General features: G+C 43.9%; 1 protein-coding gene across 2 annotated transcripts in view; it reads left to right on the top strand.

Annotated features, from left to right (window-relative positions):
- LOC138303678 (alpha-2-macroglobulin-like protein 1) overlaps positions 1-20,336 on the top strand; it is a 400,879-nt gene that overhangs the window by 293,582 nt on the left and 86,961 nt on the right. For both annotated transcript variants that reach the window (XM_069243004.1, XM_069243005.1), the window contains exons 30-31: positions 9,770-9,985; positions 18,500-18,603. In XM_069243004.1, coding sequence (XP_069099105.1) covers positions 9,770-9,985; positions 18,500-18,603 — 320 coding nt within the window. The remainder of the gene's footprint in view (positions 1-9,769; positions 9,986-18,499; positions 18,604-20,336) is intronic.

Genomic DNA, 20,336 nt, shown 5'->3' on the forward strand with positions numbered 1-20,336 from the left:
TCATAGTTTTTTTGTTTTTGAAACTGTTGTGCTTTTCTCAGACTTTTTTTTAACATAATTTAAAATCTTACTACCTTCCGACTTGTTAGCTGAAAGAATTCTGTTTTCTACTGGTAAATAAAAGAACACTTTGTATTACCTTTTTTGCCTTATATTTTTACATATACATTATTCCTTAAGCAAAAGCGTTAGTGGACCAGACATAAACCTAGGGCCTGATTACAACTTTGGAGGAGGTGTTAATCTGTCCCAAATGTGACGGATATACCACCAGCCGTATTACGAGTTCCATAGGATATAATGGACTCGTAATTCGGCTGGTGGTATATCCGTCACTTTACCGTCACTTTTGGGACAGATTAACACCTCCTCCAAAGTTGTAATCAGGCCCTTAATTTGTTAGCAGCTTTTATGCAGTAGTAACTATTTTATTTAAAGAGCTCGAATACCCGTTTAGGTATTCTTTGCACTATTCAAAATTTCAACTAAATAAAGAAATAAGTACATCAGATTGAATCCAAGACCAAAGGATAACATAAAATTTTAAATGTGCCTTCCACTGAAGATGACATGAATCATATTCATGCTCTACGGCGGGGCAAGGATGAGAACAGATGCTTAAAGATGTTCTGGTGGCAGTGATAGAAACTAGGACAGACCATGAACAAAAGAAATGGTGGCCTCTGATCCCTGCTCTTGCGAGGTAGTTTTATTAAAAGTATTCAATGTGCAAGCATGGTGGAGAAAACTTTCCAGAATAAGACCAAGGAGTTGAAATCTTACAGGGGTGTTGCGTCTAGACTGAAATTCCTGTCTGAACATCTTGCTGCAAAGTTGTGTTCACTGGAAACGGAACACAGGGCTCTAGTACCACCACCCAGGTTCTAGGTCCCCCCGAGGTCTAGTATATTCTGCATATTTAACTTCTGAGATTGGGATGCAATCCTTCGAGTGATTAGGAGAAGTGAGCAGCTAGAAATAGAAGAGGCTAAGCTCATGATGTTCTCAGACGTGACCCAGGCAGTCTAGTGCCGACATTTGAGAAGAGAACTGAGGAAGAGAGAAGTTTCCTATCCTGATGGAGGTATTGGAGTGGACGGACAGCTGGAATGTGGTGCTAAAGTGGAAGGGGAACCAAGGAGGCAACCAAGAGAAGAGAAAGAGGAGGGACTTCAAAGGACTGGCTCTACAATGGCCTGCCCAGAAACGATCATCACAGAAATTTAAAGACGGAGCCTGCCCATGCTGGGAAAGACAGACAAGTCAGAGATGCATCAATCAGTGACAGAGACAATGGTCTGGCTCTGGAGGAAGCATAGCTTCCATGGATGGAGTGGCAATGGACTGATTGATGTATAGGAGTCAATAATTTTTTTATTTTTAAACCTGAGCTCTATGATGATTTATGTCTGTAGCTCACGATTATTCTTATGAGAGGTCTGATGCCTGACACAGTATTACGGGGATAAGGGATGGTCAGGCTTCTGATAATACTAGCACCTAGGACTAGATATAAACCTACTCAGTGGCAGTGGTCGGGAGAGAGGGTACGTTTCTAGGACACCCAGTAGAGTATGACTGTCTGGATCGGGAGACGGCTTCATCTGTGTTGGGGTGGTGGCAGTTATGAGCCTGCATCACAGGGTGGTGGGGTTGTGGGGGGAGTTGGTCGGAAAGGGATGATGATTCATGTTTTCAATCTTCAAATTTTGTTGATGTGATTGATGTGCACTGGTTTAATATGGTATGAGAGTGGAATGAGTAACGCTTGCTAGATGGGCATGCAAGATACATGGTAGTCAGGCTAATCCATACCTTGGTAAGCTCAAACTCATCTCTGGAATGTTATTGGTCTAGGGAGTAAGACAGGGGTAATTATGCATATGCTGAAGAGACTGCAGACGCTGAAGAGACTGGTTTTGAGCAGAGGTTAGTTTCAAAGCAATACATTCCCTTTTATTTTAGCGCCAAATTGCAAAGTTTTATTGCTTTACGACAGCCAGGTTTTCTGAGAGGCATGGATTGCTGGGTGTTGGGCAAGGGCAGATAGAAACTTCTGGCCCATTTGCACTGCATGCCAGACTCTAGAAGAAAAGTGATTGCAAATAAGAAGTCAACCCTGCTTGTGGCAGAGCAAAACTGGGGGGACCTCCCACAGGGCTGGTATTTTGCGGTGATGGTCAAATGGGAAGGAGAACAGGTTATCCTATGTTCTGTGTGTATCCTACCCAGACTTCAGGCGACCATGTTGGGCAAGATTGGATATTGTGATGGCAGAGTCTTTATACTTTGCATTGTCAGAGGTGGTGCACAGAGGATATTAAAGAGTGTGCACTAGGAATCTCTTCTTGGTGAGGTTTACTTCCGCCTTTGGTTTGATGGACAAGAAGGGAGTCTATCATCCTGGCATCAGGCTATATTCATTTCATTCTGGGGCTCACAGTACATTCTCTCGAATTATTTCCTATTGCAGGGAGTTGGTCTGCATAGATTCTCATATATAAAAATTCTAGGTAGGGGAATACTAAATTATTCCCCATATAGGCAGAAATAGATACCTCAGAGATCTTTGATTTCTCCAGGTAGGAGACGACCGCTGGGCTGGAGACCTGGGTCTCCAGCCCGGCGGCCGTGACAATACCGCTGCCGGTATTTTGACCCGGCTGACCGCCGGGGATTTCCACCGGTAGGAACCGCCATGAAATCCATGGCGGTAAGCACTATCAGTGGCAGGGAATTCCTTCCTTGGCACTGATAGGGGTCTCCCCCACCCCCCACCCCGACTCCCTCCCCTACATCCCCCACCACCCTGCCACCCCCCAAAGGTGGCAGGGCCCCCCTCCCCACCCCGACCCCGACATTACCTTACACATACACACCTGACACGCACGCAGGCACCACCAACACACATACACGTACACACACTGACATACATGCCAACATCCACACGCAGTCAGACACGTATACCCACATTCACACATTCATGCAGACATACCTACAGACATACACGCACTCATTCCCAAAACACGCAACACCCCCGCAAGCATACACGCACTCACACCCCCCACATACACAGACGCACACCCCCATGCACCCACACAACACCCCCACCCCCTCCCCTAACGGACGATCGACTTACCTGTTCCGTCGATCCGCCGGGAGGGGATGGGAGCCATGGGGGCAGCTCCGCCGACACCACGCCGACACCACACCGCCAACAGAACACCGCCACGCAGAATCACAGGACGTGATTAGCTGGGCGGTGTTCTGTTGGAGTGGCGGTGGAGGTGGAGCAACCTCCACTTCCCCGCCGCCCGCAAGTATGGCTGTTGGCGGCTCTCCGTCTGAAAAACGACGGAGGGCAGCCAACGGTCATAATACGCCGAGCGGCAAACCGCCACTACTGGCAGTCTTCTGCACGGCGGTCCCTCGGCGGTCTTGTTAAAAGACCGCCGAGGTTGTAATGACCACCTATGTGTGGAAGGATAGTGTGGACAGTCGGTGGCTAGGGGAACTGACTGCTACTGATGGTAGCTTGATGCAGGAAAATGAGCTGCATTCTGCAGCACACTTAGAAAGAGGAAATCGCTTCTAAAGATTGCTTTTGTGCAGAAAGGTGTTCATGCACAAAAAACAATCCTGCTTGCCTCATGGTGCAAGGGTGCCTATGTTGGTGCTAGGCAGCACTGAATGCGCCAGTGCAAGGAGAGAACAGGAATGAACCATATAATGGTAAACATGGTGCATTCCTGTCCTCTTCCTTTCACACAGTGCAGGGCAGTAAGTTGTCTTGCTTCGTTGGATTGTCCTGCTTGAAAACATTATATACATGGGCCTACGTTTGTTCCTGAAGCTGCCACGACTCTCAAGAAAAATGGCAGTGACATTTCTGGGACCAACCAATGCTATGTTCCCCTTCTATCTATGGACAAGGTTCCTGCAGATTTCATGGTTTCACTCAAGCATATGCTTCAAGACTACATAACCTGCTGCTCGTGAGTCTCAGCCTTCTCTGAGCAGGTGGTAAATGAGAGGGGGTCTGATGCATGGTTGCGGTTTGGGGACATGTAGGTGGGCTGTTGGCAAGGGAAAGGGAGCATGTGGTCTGGTGGGAAGCATTATTTGTTTCTTCTGTGTGTTAGAAGGAAATGTGGCAGGCGATGGGGTCCATTTCCAAATCGATTTTACTGGCTGGAATTCCCTCTTCAGTAGCTTCCTCAATTGCAGGGAGTTCTACCATGGGCTCCACCTTTGTTTCTCTGGAGTCCTCCATCTGAGCCTCTTGATTCTGTTCCTTTACAGTGGCTTCCAGCCATGATGAAGTACACAGATATGAAGTGGAAGGAGAGATATTTTTTTGGGCTGTCATAAACACCACCAAGTTGCTAATAATAACACTAAGGGGGTTATTACAACTTTGGAGGAGGTGTTAATCCGTCCCAAAAGTGACGGTAAAGTGACGGATATACCACCAGCCGTATTACGAGTTCCATAGGATATAATGAACTCGTAATACGGCCAGTGGTATATCCGTCACTTTACCGTCACTTTTGGGACGGATTAACACCTCCTCCAAAGTTGTAATAACCCCCTTAGTTGTGGCAACCCATTTTTGAAGTATAAAAATGAAAGCAATGTCCCCTGGTATAGTCAGTCATGTAGCTGTGCCATAGGAGGAAAGCCGTCACCTAAATGCTGTAGCGTGCTTCATCCTCTAGCTAGCACTGAGTACCAGTGTAGCATTTAATCAAAAACACAAGAAGCCATATTGTAGTTTGGCCGGTCCAAAAGGAGTTAAGGGTCAAAGAAATGTGGTTAGAAATGTATGAGGGTGGACACAATAAATTATTAATAGTGTACCCCTCTCGACTGGTAAAAAATACACAAGGGTCAACATGTGTTTCAAAACATCAAAAGTCATGCGCATTCAACATGACTCCGAAGGATTCCAGGTTTTGATGTTATAGCTAAATGTGTAAAAAGGATATAAGTCGTTAGCCATCCACATTCTTTGTAGAGAAATTTCTATCCTTCTGAAAGATAAAATAAAAACCTGATTACCCGGACGTCAGCTATTGTGTAGCCAACAGCTAGCCAACAATCACCCATGTGGTCACTCGCAATTACACAAGCAACCAGAGTTTTCCTGATTCTGTGCACTTATGCTTGAGCTGAAGTACGTAAACTCACAAGTACCGCCCTCCATTCCCTACCCATAACCACGTTCCTATCAAGAAAAAATCTTAAAGATCTTATTTTGAAGTGTAAGAATAATTCATTATCAATTGGTTGTCATCTCACCATTGTGCTTTGGGGGGTTCACACCACATCCAGGTTCTGTTAAGATGACTTACATATAAAGGCTCACTGGTATTGTCATGTATTACTCCCTCCTAAATATTTGCTGATTCATCTTAGGGAAATTACTAGTATACTACAAGTATATTAGTATTTTAGCCTGATGGTGCATTCCTGCTACTACTTATGTTGAAATGGACTGGGTGTGCAAATGGAGTGGCTTAATAAACAGCGTACCCATTCAAGTTCACATTGCATAATTGCTAGTGGATTGTAAAAATAGTGGCATGAATTCTAAGGTGCCATTATCACGAAGTCACCATTATGTGTAGATCTAAGCTCACCTACCAGTTGTGGAGGAGAGGCACTTGTGAATATGTGCCAAATCTCAGGGTAGAAAAAACACCTAGAATCAAATTCCCATTGTAACGTTATCATAGTAGTTGTGGGAGTGAGGAGCTCATAATCTCTGTGATTTAAGAGCTGCAGCTCTTCACTGCAATGAATGATGGATAGAAACTACTAATTACATTGTGGATGACAACCACATCTTTGATATGTGCATCTAAATTGAGCAGATCTCAGTTAGAATCATATATTTCTCATAGCAAGCTATTTGCATGTCATTTGACCCCATCTTTGAAACTTCTGATTTTTCTTCATATTCTGTCAAGCAATTTCTGTTCTCCAAGATCAAGGTTGTGCGCAGATGTGTAGGAAGCTGCAAATGATTACATTTTTCCTAGAATTCTTCTGTGGTATGATGTTCTTCAATGTAATGGATGACTAGTTTCGTACTGCGCCAGTGTTGAACTATCCGTGTGCATATTTTTTAGTTGGTCATTCCAAAATATTTTAAATCACATGGAGATCTGATCAGGTAAATCACATTTTTTGTGTTACAATTCATAAGTGATCTCTATTCCCAAGGGTCAGTCAAATCCACAACCTCAGATTTGATGGTCTTAGTGTATTTACATACTAAACATGAGCCAATGACTTGGGAAGATTGCGCAATGTGCCCTGTTCTCCAACTTAAATTTTATTGTAGGGACTGGCGGACACAAATCTTCTGAATGGAATCTCCCTTCTGAATGGAATCTCCCATGTTTCTGGTTCCCCGTGCCCAGGATCTTCCAGTGTTTATTAATTGCTTTGTTAACTTTGTTGGAAATACCGGCATTGTTGTGATGCATGATATCCTCTGATCTTTTTGATGTATTTATAGTGAGTGCTCTCTACTATTATTATTGTGTTTGGCATGTTTCTGGACTCTGTGGATAATCTTTGGTGGGTATTGTTTTCTTGAGAGTGTACATATAGCTTCCTCTGCCTAGTGGTTAAATGCACCTATATCTGAACATTTCTTTCAAATTCTGAGGAATTGCCCAAAAGGGAAGATCTTCGTAAAGGTACTTAACCGGAAGCTGTTGAATTAGATTAACAAACTGTTATTGGCCGTTTCATTGTGTACTTTACTTATCAGTGTCCCTTCCGTAGATGTAATATGTAAGTCCATGACCTCGAGCTCCAGTGACTCATGAGCGCGATAAAGCTAAGGCTAAAAGTTGCTTTGTTAAGCCAATCAAGAAACTATTTTGCATTATCTTCCTCCTCTTTCCATAGGACAAGAATGTCAACTGCATAATGTTTCCACAGTGATGTTCTTGTGAAATGTGGGTTTGTTTTCTTTTGCACAACCTCTTCTACAAATGCATGGGCACGGAGGTTTGCCAGGTTTGGAGCAAAAACAGCTCATTTGTAAATAGTATTTTCCACCGAATTCAACAAAAATAATTGTTGAAGCTATTTCTGCACATGCTAATAAAATTGTATTAGTGTACCATAGAACCCTTAGCTCCTCTATTGAATAACACTATTTTTTTATTAGATGACTCTTATAGAGATTCATATATTTTGCACTTCTATATTTAATTGCAGCAGAAAGAATTTCTATTGAATGTATGGTCTTTCCCTGATGATGCTGACTACATCTTTGATGCTTTGTAACAAGGTGGACACTGTCAATATCTATGGCCTAAAGAAGAAGCTGCAAAGTATAAATCGAGGTTCTAATATTAAGCCAATGGCTGGCACAATGGGTCTTCCTGGGAGAAGCTCTAATCCCTTGTGAATCTTCAGTAAGAGGTCATTGTATTGATCCCCAATTCATCTGTTATCTGGTCTGGAAGTCTTCTTCTAGTCTGGATATCCGCCCTGGAAAGTCTCCTTTATGGCCCAACTCTTGTATAGTGTTCCTTTGTTCCACCGTAGGATCTAATCCAAAATCCTGTAAATGTAATTCACAGAGTGCATTAATACAGCAGCTCCTCCATTTTCAGCAGATTTTATGATGATGTCATTGTCAGTCTAGTAAAGGAATGGTTCCTTTTTCGGGCAATGCTAGTTTGCAGTGAAGTAAATCTGAAGTCTAATGTTACAGAAGAATTCTTGTATTTTGACTAAGGTATTAAATGGGCTACATCTGGGTGTTGGTAAGAGGCTTAGGCCCGTGTCCAAAAGATCAATTTCTTGGTGGCTAAAAATGGCTTGTTATCATTAATCAATAATATTGATTAAACAGCTGGACTCTCTAGAGGCTGGTAGTTGCATGAGGAATCCTGAGTCCTTTGTCCCTGGTATTTTTCTCTTTTCCCATGTGTGTTTACTGCCTTCTTCCTCTGCCTCTTCTGAAAAAATAATGTTTTCTTCATCCTGAAAGTCTTCACCTGCTAGGTTGAGTCTAGGACAAAAAGGCCCCTTGGTACTGGGCCTCCGATGACAGTCTGGGATTTTTTCATCACTACTTCCAGTCCTGTAAATCTGACTTTGTCACGTACATTTCTTGTTCTGTCATTTGTTCTTCCATGTGTTAAAAGCTGTGTGTAATATTCATTTTTTACTTAAGTGAAAGTGGTCTGATGGCTGATAACATTGTAGTTACAGCTTTTTTGTTCACAGAGTAAAGACGTGCATGCACATAGGCCTTCTGAAAAAGTCTTTGTTGGGAATACTGGAGTATGGTGTGATTCATGCTATTCTCTTTTTTTGATCTGTTTGTGGAATTCTAATAAGGCTTTTCTTTAATTGTTGTTGGCATATTTCTAATCTTGGTAAATAATCTTTGATAGCTAATATTTACATGTACCTTCCTCTGCCTATTTGTTCAAATATGTTTATCTGAGCCAATTCTTTCAAATTCAGAGGAACTGGCCACAAGCAAAGTTCTTCTTAGGAGTTTTGGGAAGGAACCTGTTGAACTGGAGTTAAATGTTTCTGTCAGTTATTTCTGTGTGTACATGACTTATGCACTATGCAATATTTTGCTGTGTACAACTTATACATTCGCCCATTGCAATGAATCTTCTTACTGCTTTTCATAATACTCTCCTGTGAAAGAACACCTTAGGGGGTCATTTTGACCCTCGCGAAAAGACAGTCGCCGCGGCTACCAGCTGTCTGCCCTATTATGACCACAGCCGGATTTCCACCAGAAGGTTGGCGGAAATCTGGCTGTGGCCACGCCAGTAGACCGCCACAGACTGTATCATGACCCATGATACGGCCTGGCGGTGTTCTGCTGGTGGACGCTGCTGGTGGCAGCAGCGCCCCGTCCCGTCTCCTGTCCGAGGACCCCCTCACAACAGGTAAGTCGGGTGCTCCAACAGAGGATAGGGGTGGGGGATTCTGTGTGTGTGTGGGGGTGTGGGGGTGTGTATATCTGTGCATGCGTGTTGTATGTGTGTGCAGGTATGGATGTATGAGTGTGTGTATGTTGTGTTGTGTGAATGCATATGTGCTTGTATGTATGTAAGTGTGTGTGGATGTGTGTGTGAATGAATGTCTCCCCCTGGGGAGTGGGAAGGGGGCAGGGAAGACCCCTATCAGTGACAGGGAAAGATTCCCTGTCACTGATAGTGCCTACCGCCATGGATCCCGTGGTGGTACGGTTGCCACAAAAACCATGGCAGTAGGCGTGGTCATATTCCCGCAGGCGGGCTAGTGACAGCCACCGGGCTGGAGACTGAAGTCTCCAGCATGGCAGTCGTTACCGCTGTGGCGGGCGGGGTGGTACATTGGTGGCTTGGCTTGAGCCAAACCGCCAATGTCTTAATATGGAGAAAAGTACCGCCAGCCTGTTGGCAGTACTTTCCTTCATATTAACGCCAATCGCCGGGGTCATAATGACCCCTTAGTTTGCTAATGCAGTTTGTTTAGCAACAGGGCTCTATTTACAGATTTCATATTGTGGTAGCCCTAAATACTGCTTCATTACAGGATTACTTTTTAGGATAGTGGGGGCAACACAAAGTAGCATAACTATTACCAAAACTTTCCCTAACAAAAAGTCAGACCTCTGTGCCACTTTCTTACATTGATCAAACAATTACATGGGTAGCCTGTATCAATTAAACACTCTGTTCTTCAGTCATTTCACAGTTTTAAATATGTTTTCATTTTCGGACTGCAGGACACAGTTGTGGCTCTACAAGCACTAGCCAAATATGCTGCCCTGATGTACAGCGACAAACCACTGGCGACAGTGCAAGTCATCGGACCAGACAGCTTCCTTCGAAGGTTCACTGTCGAAGAGGAAAACCGTTTACTTTTCCAAAGGGGGACTCTACCAGTAGTCCCAGGGAATTACACAGTGTCAGCCGAAGGAAGCGGGTGTGTGTTTGTGCAGGTAAGTGATACCTAGGAAAGTCCTCCTGAGACAGCCTTGCTGTCTACATCCGTATACCCTCCTTGAATTTGCATCATCAGTTTCTGGTATTCCAACAACAATCATTCATTTAGAGGCACCAATGGGAATAGCCTTCTGCTCAAGTCTCTTCTTGGGACCGTTGTAAAACTGAACATTTTGCACACATATGAGAATTGAAAACTGTTTCCCCAGAAGACACTGCTGAAAACTACTCAAGGTTGAATTGCTTAAGGTCAGTGGGTAACTCACAGACTAATGGGCTGACTTAGATCTTGGCGTTGAGGCTACCCCATCACACCAGCAATTGAGTAGCCTCTCTGCCAAACTGATGGTCCACTCTCCTCATTTAGAGTTGGGCAGACCTTCATTATGTTGACAGCAGAAACTACTCCGTCTCTGCTGCTGACATAAACCTCTGATGGCCAGACAGAGTAAGGGCCATCAGACATTTGGCATTTAGGGTGGACAAACACATGGCCCTTTTTCTCTGTCCGTCACCCCCAAGGAAAAACTGGTAGTAAGGAGTAGGGAAAACTGCAAAATGCCCCCCTTGCCATAGGAGAAAACTCCTATAGAGAGAGGACATTTTTTGTCATTTTCAGAAATATAATTCCCCTTTGGATTTTTGTTTTGGAGTATAAAAAAAAATAAGTTTTCCATACGGCTTCGTCATATAGATGGAGTCGTCCATCAAACCTACAGTGCATTGACAGGAAGCACTGGGATGCCGGTTCCTGCCAATGCTAGAGATGTCCTCTGGGCCAGTGGACATCTGAAAATGTGGAATGCAGAGACTTTGTCAGGGCAATGGAGTACTTTACTCCGTTGCCCTGATGGAGTAACGCCTCGTCCACAAAACTCTAAACTAGGCCCTAAGCGTACTCTTTTTTGCAGGAATGCTGCCAGGATTATCTTAAGGACCAAGTGCTTCCCTGACATCTTAGTAAAGAATTCAGTTAATTGAACACACAGAGCACTACATCTCCTACCTCCACATTTCTTTTAGGTCTTCTATGTCCTAACACCTATACCCGTAGACTTTTCACATATGGCCCCACCAGGTCACTTATGGCTAAGCACATATCCCAGTCACTAGTCCTGTAGGATCCAGGAGTTGAAGATTAGTGGCAGGGATCATTTATGTCTCTTCCAGCAAAAAGGATCTTTTAATTCTTTCTCTTGATACTTGTTTCTGAGACATGTACCAATTCCTCATTCCTGCTACCTAACCAGGGGTGTGTGTCTGTGCTTGAATGTTTTTTCTGCTAGGTATGCGGATATTTTTTTGTGTGTCTATGTTATGTGTACATCTCTTAGCACTGGAAGTGTTGTGTTTGTTAGGGGATAGTGTTTTTATTTTGCTTTATAGTTCGCTAAATGCTGCATCTCACTCTGTGATTGCCTCAGAGATCATGTTTGCCAAGTCTACACAGTAAAGATAAAACCTTAGATGAATTGATGAATAGCCATTGTGAGTAATTGAGCACCTGATGCCATATTCTTTCTGGAGTATGAAGGACAGAGGTTAAATATTTAAAAATATAAATCATAACAAATGGCATATAAACATAAATGTATTAACCTTAAAAATATTCTGAAAAATGCATATAATGGAGGGTGTGTGGCCAAGATGGCAGCGGGGCGTGGCCAAGATGGCAGCCGTGTGAGACACCAAACACTCTCTTCCGTCTCTCAGAACGGTGACATTTGCAGGGGCGGGAGGCCCAGCTTGCCCGGGAGGATAGCTATGAAGCCTCACTGACCACCACACAACAGGTACCAGGTGGTGGTGGGGGGGCTCCATGTGCCCTCTGTGGTTGTTTGTGCACAGGGACCCCAAGGTGGAGACCAGTCAAGATGGCAGCAGCGGCCCTATGAGGCACTCAGAGCTGCTCGCCTGTGCTGCTACTGAGTGCCTCTATGTCCGTTTTGAGGATCGGCAGACCTGTGCTCCTTCTGTGCTTCCCTCTGCATGCCACCCATGAATGGCAGAGAAGATGGTGTGGCAGTGTGCGGGCCTCCGGGGACTGCAGCACAGTGGAGCATACCACAAGCAGAGAAGAGGATACCCCAGAGGATTAACTGGATGCCTAATCTGTGAGTATTCCACACACCAATACTGTCTGGGACATCAAAGGCACCCCTCCACTGTGCTGGATTAGTGCTCAGACTCATGCCTCATGTGCCACATGTGGTGCCTTAACACGGGGTGTCTGGGTGTACAGGAGCTATGACCAGAGCCTGAAATAAAAAGGACTACTGGGGTGCTATTGACCCAGTGGGAGCTGACGCATGCGACGGTCCTTGGAACAAGGAGAGAAGCAGAGGCCGAGGCAAGCAGCCAACACTGTGCCACAACACACCCCTCCAGTGAATATTTTTGATGGATGGGGGCCTGTGCCCATTCTTTGACTGTTCACCCAGCATCCCAGGGAGCTAAAATAAAGACAACCTCTCTATTTTTAGGTGGCACCTCACTGACGGTAGACCAGTGCACAACTTATGCACAACTTGTTGGGCCTGGCTATCTCCCATGAGTACGCTAAAGTTCTGACTGGCTGGGATTTTCTTGGTGCACGGCTGGCCAGCTGGGTGGTTAGTGGCCCTCTTGCTGTCCAAATGGCTGACTCCAAAGGCAAGAAAGACCACAAACTGCGTGAGATGCTAACACTCTTCTTCAGTACCTCTTCCAAAGAGGCCCCTATGCCATCCTGCACCCCAGCCCCAGACAACAATGGACAAGATGTCGTCCTGATTACGATGGCATTCCTAAAATCCCTCTTTGACTCCCTCAAGGTGGGCCTACAAATGGGAAAAAGGAACCTGTCACTGAAACTACAAAACATGGGAGGTGACCTGGGCTCACTAGGAGACAGAGTGCTCACCCTGGAAAACAACAAGACTGCCCAGGGCAAAGACGTTGAGATCCTCTGACAAGAAGTGCTCTGAATACAGGAACACCAAGAAGACCTCCAAGCCTACGCAAAAGACCTTGAAAATAGACCAGTATGGAACAACATTTGACTGCCAGGGTGCCAACCAGAACTGAGGGCACTGACATTCGGGGCTGCACAAAAACCCTATTCCTGTTAACCCTCAATTTCAGAGGCCTAAACCACTGAAGAAGGCCAAAATATTGTCTCTCCTGGAGTGCAGTGAAAGAAAGATATGTCTGCTCCAAAGGACACACTTAGAATCAAGAGATAAAGTACAGATGAAATCTTGACCGTTCCCCCAACAATTCTAGTCCTCAGGATGGTTAAAAAAAAAGTGGAGGAGTGGCCATGCTCTTCTCCCAGAGCTCCATGAAGTGCTAGGGAAAAGTGCTGAAATGAAAGGTTGCTTACTGGTATATTACATTTGTACAGGGTCTCTTTTGTACACAAAAGGAACAATTTATTAGGAAGGCGCTATCAAATCCTCTTAGTCCCTGTATGCAACTGTTCTGGAGGGCGGTGACTTCAATCAAGTGCTGAAAGATGAATTAGACCAATTCGAACAGAGGTTCAGTCAGACCAAAATGTCCTCAGATACAGGGTCTACACATTTTATTCCTCGACACACAAGACCTATACATGCATAGACTACATTCTGGGCACTCCTACTTTTCATACCCTGGACTGGGAGGTGGCGATAGATCCCATGTCATTATCCGATCACGCCCCTTTACACTAGTGAAGCTGGAGGACAGTGCTTGCTTGGCCCCCAATGTCCAGAGGCTACAAGGCAGTCATCCAAAACACAAACAATATCAAGACCATACTGCCCTAACTGCAACACTACAGAATGATCACACTGGGGAGATAGCCAAGGATATGCTTTGGGAAGCACTGAAAGCAGTAGTCAGAGGAAAACTAATCGTCCTGTCAGCTCAAAATTAATAACTGAGGAGAGAAAAATGAGCACAATCAGAGCAAGCAGAAAAGGAACTACCGATCTTCCATAAGCGCACAGGTGCCCCTAGGGTATGGAATGAGGTAGACAAGGCACGCAAACAGCACAAATGCTTCGACTTATTTTTTTTTTCCTACATTCTCCAGAGACCCGGGAAAAGTGAGTTTGAAAGAGTATATTTTTTACAAATTAGGCCTATATTTTTCACATCTATTTAATATGTTGATTTAGCCCAGTTCTTTGAGAAAAGGGTAGGTTATTGACTACTCACATCATGAAAGTTGCCTTTCTAGATTTAGGAATTTCTTTGTAATTACTAAATTCAATTTTCTATCATGACATGTCCTCTTATATTCATAAATAAATGTAAGCATAACAGCATGTGCTTGATCCTGGAACGCATTTTTAAGTATAAAAAGGTTATAAGAAGCAGGACAAAAATGCAACATTTCTTCCAAAATGTTATTAAAAATCCAATTAGCCAAACCATTCAAAATAATGCATATGTGACTGAAGACACCACGCAGCCAATGCACTTTAAAGTAACAAGAAATAGGTCTCCGATATATATTCTGAGATTGGGGGAAATGGGTCTCTGTCACTTTTTAAGCCCTGGAAACTGCCCAATCTCATCACACAGAGTGGAATGTCAGCCAGGCACTCATTTTTGTCTGCTCAATAAGCAACAAACCTGAAGCATTGCTGCCTTCTTCCTGAGGTTATTTTTGACTGCAAAGGTTATTTTCTTCAATTTATTCAGGGCCTAATTTACAAAAGGCCCCGCAGTTGCAGTCAGGGCCCAGCACTCACGGAAGGGACCGCGCAGTTGCAGCAGGGGTCCCACAGTCATGGCAGTACCTCTGTACAGCTGTTTTCCATTGCAGAGGTCCTGTCACGAGTGTGGGACCCTCTCTGCGCCTGCTGGGACCTTTTGTGAATTAGGCCCCAAGGGGCGTTTTTATACTTTTTGGTTCAAAACTGCACTAACGCAGTTTTGCACCGAAACATTTTGCACCGGCTTGCACCATTCCTGAGCACCAGCCGGGCACCATATTTATGGAATGGGGCAAAGGGTGGGCTAGCGTAAAAATGACTCTAACCAGCTTAGCTCCTTTTTCTGACGCAAAACCATCCATACCACATGACTCCTGTCTTAGAAAAGACAGGAATCATGCCCACCACCCCAATGGCCAGCACAGGGGACCAGTGTCCCCTGAGCATGGCCATTGCACCCAGTACCATGTAGGGGGTCCATTTCAAGGCCCCCAATGGCACTTTAAAAAATAAAATAAAATACTTACCTGTACTTACCTATGGTTACTTGGAATGGGGTCCCCCATCCTCCGCTGTCCCTCTGGTGTGGGTGGGGGTGTCCGTGGGGCCTGGGGAGGGCACTTGTGAGCTTATTCCATGGTGTTCCACCATGGAAATAGGCCCACAGGTCCCCTAACGCCTGTCTTGACCCAGGCGTTAAATAATGGTGCAAAGCAAGCATTGCACCATTATTTGACCCTTCCTCCCCCCATGCATGGTTTTAGCACGGGGGATAAATATGGCGCTAAGGTCATTGAGTTATTTTTTGCACGGGAACGCCTACCTTGCATCTCATTAACGCGAGGTAGGTTTCCACTTCCAAAAAATGACTTTAACTCCATAAATTTGGCGCTAGACGGGTCTAGCGCCAAAGTATATGTATGGAGTTAGTTTTGCACTGAATTTATGTAAAAAAGAATGGCGCAAATTTGGCGTAAAACAAGTATAAATATGCCCACAAGTGTCTTAGGACACCTACTTTTTTCATCAGGGGCCAGAGGAACTGTTTTCCTCCACCCCTGCCCCTAAAACACCCTGATCTGTTGACCCAAGATAGACTGGGAGGAGCACGAAAAGGAAGATTACTGTATTAACGCATGCCCTCCTGAAGACTACCCCAAGATATAGCACATATACAGATAGGACCCAGGGAAGATTGCTCTAGAAGATCTTGTTAGTGAGCACATCCCTGAAAAAGAACACCAGCCATCACAACTCCCTATAAGATGGCATGTTAGTGCAGATGCCGACTCCATCAATCATTGGCGGTTCTGTCTTCCTGTACCCTGGACTCTGTTTCATCATGATTTTCACTAGTGGATGACCTGGTGGGTTTTTATTAAGTCTTCTACAAGGTTGCCCAGAAGATGACCATGAGTACCATTCATTAATCCCACTATGCAAAGATTGGTTATTTTTAGGCACTCCAGATGGATGAATAGGCAAGATAGAATGTCTGTATGGATTCTGAAAACATGGAGCTCATCAACGACATATTTTTTAAAACGTTTTCTATCTTATGTTTCATGTGAAGTCAACAGAAGGCCACAGAGGCAGATACCAAGCCCAAATTCCTCAAGACAATCCAGTTACAGACTCTTAAGTCATGGCATAGGGTTCTTTACATTTGGGAGTGGACAGCTTCTGAAATCCATTGATACTTTTGTTGAGGACCCTTTACTTTAGTTCAAGAATAAATAAAAGAAAATGTTGAAGAGTGGTGAAATATAACAACTACACTACCAATATAATCATTAGTTAGGAAAATGCAAACAATCCGTAAGACCAAGTTATCTAGTTCAAAACATTTGAAAAAACATTACTTTTATAGTGACCTGTGAATGTCAGAGTAAAGGAAAGTCCAATACTTTGACATATGCCCAAGATTCACATCTGAAGTGACCATAAGAGGAGCTATAGGAGATAAATGTGTTGTTTCACTGTGCAAATTGCCCTATCATGAGTTCCTTGATACATAAGAAGAAAGAAACCATATCTTTGTGGCGTAACCAAAGAACTTTTGTGATAACAGAAGAAACAAACATTGACAAAGCCAGGCCCAGCGGGTATGGATGCACAAGACTATAGGTACATACGCACATAGCAACTGCACACCTACAGGCACACAGAAGTTGTATTCAAGCTTGCGCTTCCAGAAATGAAACATACATTTACACATATGTACACAAACTACACACAGAGTTATAACCCACTCTTTTAGGCATGTTGTTCAGGTATTTCCACTGTAAGCTGGGTGTTTCCATTATCTTAAGTTCTCACTACTTTTCTATTATTTTAATGTACATTATTTTGTGTATGATTAAGTATGTCTGAATGAGTATCTGTTTCGGAGCATGTGTATTTTCACATATTTGCTTGTATCTGCATGTTCCTTAGTGTATATATGTGTGTGTCTGTGTGTGGTGTGTGTTTATGTGCAACTATACAGTACCATGGGCCAGATGTAGCAAATCGGCAATTTGCGACTTGCAAATTGCGAGTCTCTGCGACTCGCAATTTGCAAGTCGCAAATTGCTATGCAGTACGGTGTCTCAGACACCGACTGCGACTCACTATGGGGTCGCAATGACCCACCTCATGAATATTCATGAGGTGGGTCGCAAATTGCGGCCCCATAGCGAGTATAGGCACTCGCTAACATGGAGGCCTGCTGTCGTCAGCAGACCTCCATGTTCATGACCTGCTTTCAAATAAAGCAGTTTTTTTTTTTTAAGTGTAGCCCGTTTTCCTTACAGGAAAACGAGCTGCACTTAAAAAAAACCAAAACCTTTTGTTTCGGTATTTTTTCAGGGCAGGGAGTGGTCCTTTGGACCACTCCCTGCCCTGAAAAAATATTTTTGCGTCCAGTCACAAACTGGAAGGGGTCCCATGGGGACCCCTTCCAATTTGCGAGTGGGTTACCATCCACTTGAAGTGGATGGTAACTGCGATGCCATTTGCGACCGCGTACGCGGTCGCAAATGGTATTGCATCCCACTGCGACTCGCAAATAGGAAGGGAACACCCCTTCCTATTTGCGAGTCGGAAATGCATATTGCGAGTCGGTAACGACTCGCAATATGCATTTCTGCATGGCAAACCCACGTTTGCGACTCGCAAACGCCGATTTTCGCCGTTTGCGAGTCGTAAATGGTTTGCTACATCTGGCCCCTAGTCCCTCTCTCTGCATGTCCATTTTGTGTCTTGGTGGCTGTATGTTTGTCTTTGTGTGTTCCTTTGTCTTTGTATGCATATTTTTGTTCACATGTGTTAACATGTCTGCCAGTATGTCTTTGTGTGTGGTGGTGTATTTGCATCCCTGTGTATCTCCGCATACATATATATCTATATATGAATTTATTTGGGTTTACATCTATGTCTGTGAGCTTCTCTGCATGACACTTTGTGTGCGTCTGTGTGTGTGCCTCTTTGTTCTCCCTGTTTGTCTCTATTATGTGTGCTTCAGTGTGTCTTCGTGTGTCTGGTTTTAGATGCTGGCGAGAGTTGTATCTGCTTTGACAGTGTCTATTCTGAAACTCACTTTGGGCCTGATTCAGATGTCAGCGGGCAGGTTACTCCATCACAACGGTGAAGGATATCCCGTCCACCAAATTATAAATCCCATTATATCCTTTGGTATTTACATTTCGCTGGATGGGATATCCATCACCGTTGTGCCGGAGCAACCGATCGACAACTTCTAAATCAGGCCCTTTGCGTCCAAGCACGGAAAACATTTTGTTCTGTCTGCTTCACTGATGACTGTAACTTATTCTCTTCACACAGGTAACATTGTCATATAATACCCTGACTCATGATGTTCGTCCAGCTTTTCACATCATTGTGAATGCCTTCTTGACTGATAATCTCATCTTCACCATCTATTTAAGGTAAGGGCTCTTGCCAAACGTCCTGTGTCTGTTACACTTCTCTCCACTTTTCTCTCTTATTGCCACTGTTGGCCAAGTGACTGATGTGAAGCGTTATCAAGCATTCAGATCTTTCCTGTGAGGTGGGCTATTAGGCTGTAGCAAGAACCACCTCCAGAGATTTATTCATCACTCACCACTCAATCTGGTATGATGTCCTGTTCGCCTTTCTTGCTGGTTTGTTCGGAATTCCAACAACGTTATCACTTTAGGTATTTTTTAACTGCTAAGTGTAGCCACAACTCGAAATTTGAGTCCCACCCCATCTAGGTTTGTCACCAATGACCACCTCTGGTGCCTGTTGTTCCGACAAAAGGCGTGGTACCAGAATACTGTAGTCAAATTACTTTTTGATATAAATATTTTGTCTAAAAATCGTTTGACAAAAATGTTGTGCGATTGGAATTATAAATAGAAAATCTATACCCAATATTTGATTTTTGTAAGCAATATTTAGGGCACATTTTTATGTCACACAGTATTGTTGTATACAACATTCTTACTTCCAACCACTTCTAGGAGGGTTGTGTGTAACTGAAGAAAGTGCCTCCCTCTGCCTCACATAGCTTGTTCAGCGGCACTGCATTCTGTAAGCAGTGCCTAGTGGCTGAACCTTACAAGAGTTGGGCCTGGCAAATAGACATCCAATGAGGTTCTATGCTTTCTGTCCTGGTATTCATTTGAGATTGCTGAGGAAGTGTATTTGTCTTGCAACATTCAAAGAAGGGGCTGGCACTGAAGAAGACCCACTACCTTGTCATTGACAGAAACATGTCACATGTGAGTGAGCATTATGCAGTGCTACTTTTGGTACAGAAGGAGGCAAGACATTTGGATACCTGTCAGAAGCCCACCGTCCCATTCGGAAATGATGCCAAATTGAATAGAGTTCCACCCTTTAATAGTTTCACCCAGATATTTTGGCTTTTTCCCTGAAGCTAGTGATTCAGAGAGGGATGTTAATTCCCTTTAAACCCCCCCCCATCTGAATTACAAATCATATTATCTGCCGACTTCTTTTGTCAGCTGAGGGGTTTCTAAAATAGGTCCTAGACCATATCTACATTTCTTAACCATATTCAAGTGCTAGCCATTTACCCTTCGGATACATCCATTAGAGTTATCCCAGGACACCATTCTCTGGCCTTGTGAGCAATTTAAATGTTTGGAGGTTTGCATCAAACAGCCAGCATCAAAGACGAGTGCAGTAGACTATTGAGGTGTAGTCTAGAAGCTTTGCATCGTTCACATGGCTTATAATTAGGCATAGAATGTCAATCAAGAAAACAAATTTTCTTTCTTTTTTAGGTTTTTAATTTCTTTTGTCTTTTCATCTATGAGTGGATGCATGATTGTCCCTTACTACCTTAACCTTAACCTTACAGTTGACTCACTGACAAAGGCCTCATTATTATTATGTACATCATTGAAGCCACTCCGGTCAACTCAGTCACTTCAGCATTCATTACTTTGGTTGATCTCCTTGCCTTAAAATGTTCAGCTTTCTCCTGGCCTTTATGCCCTTTTAAACCTTCTTTTGTGACATGCTTCTTTTTCCGACATTACCTAGTCCCCCTTAGCTCCCCAACTTTCATATTTCACCCTTCAAAACCAGCATGCGAGCCTGAGAGACTATCATTCTTCCTCATATGAGGCAGATCTCCAATGCAATTCATCCGAGCATTTGATCATGA

Source organism: Pleurodeles waltl, chromosome 7 (genome assembly GCF_031143425.1).
Source record: "Pleurodeles waltl isolate 20211129_DDA chromosome 7, aPleWal1.hap1.20221129, whole genome shotgun sequence".
In the NCBI taxonomy this organism is placed as follows: Eukaryota; Metazoa; Chordata; class Amphibia; order Caudata; family Salamandridae; genus Pleurodeles; species Pleurodeles waltl.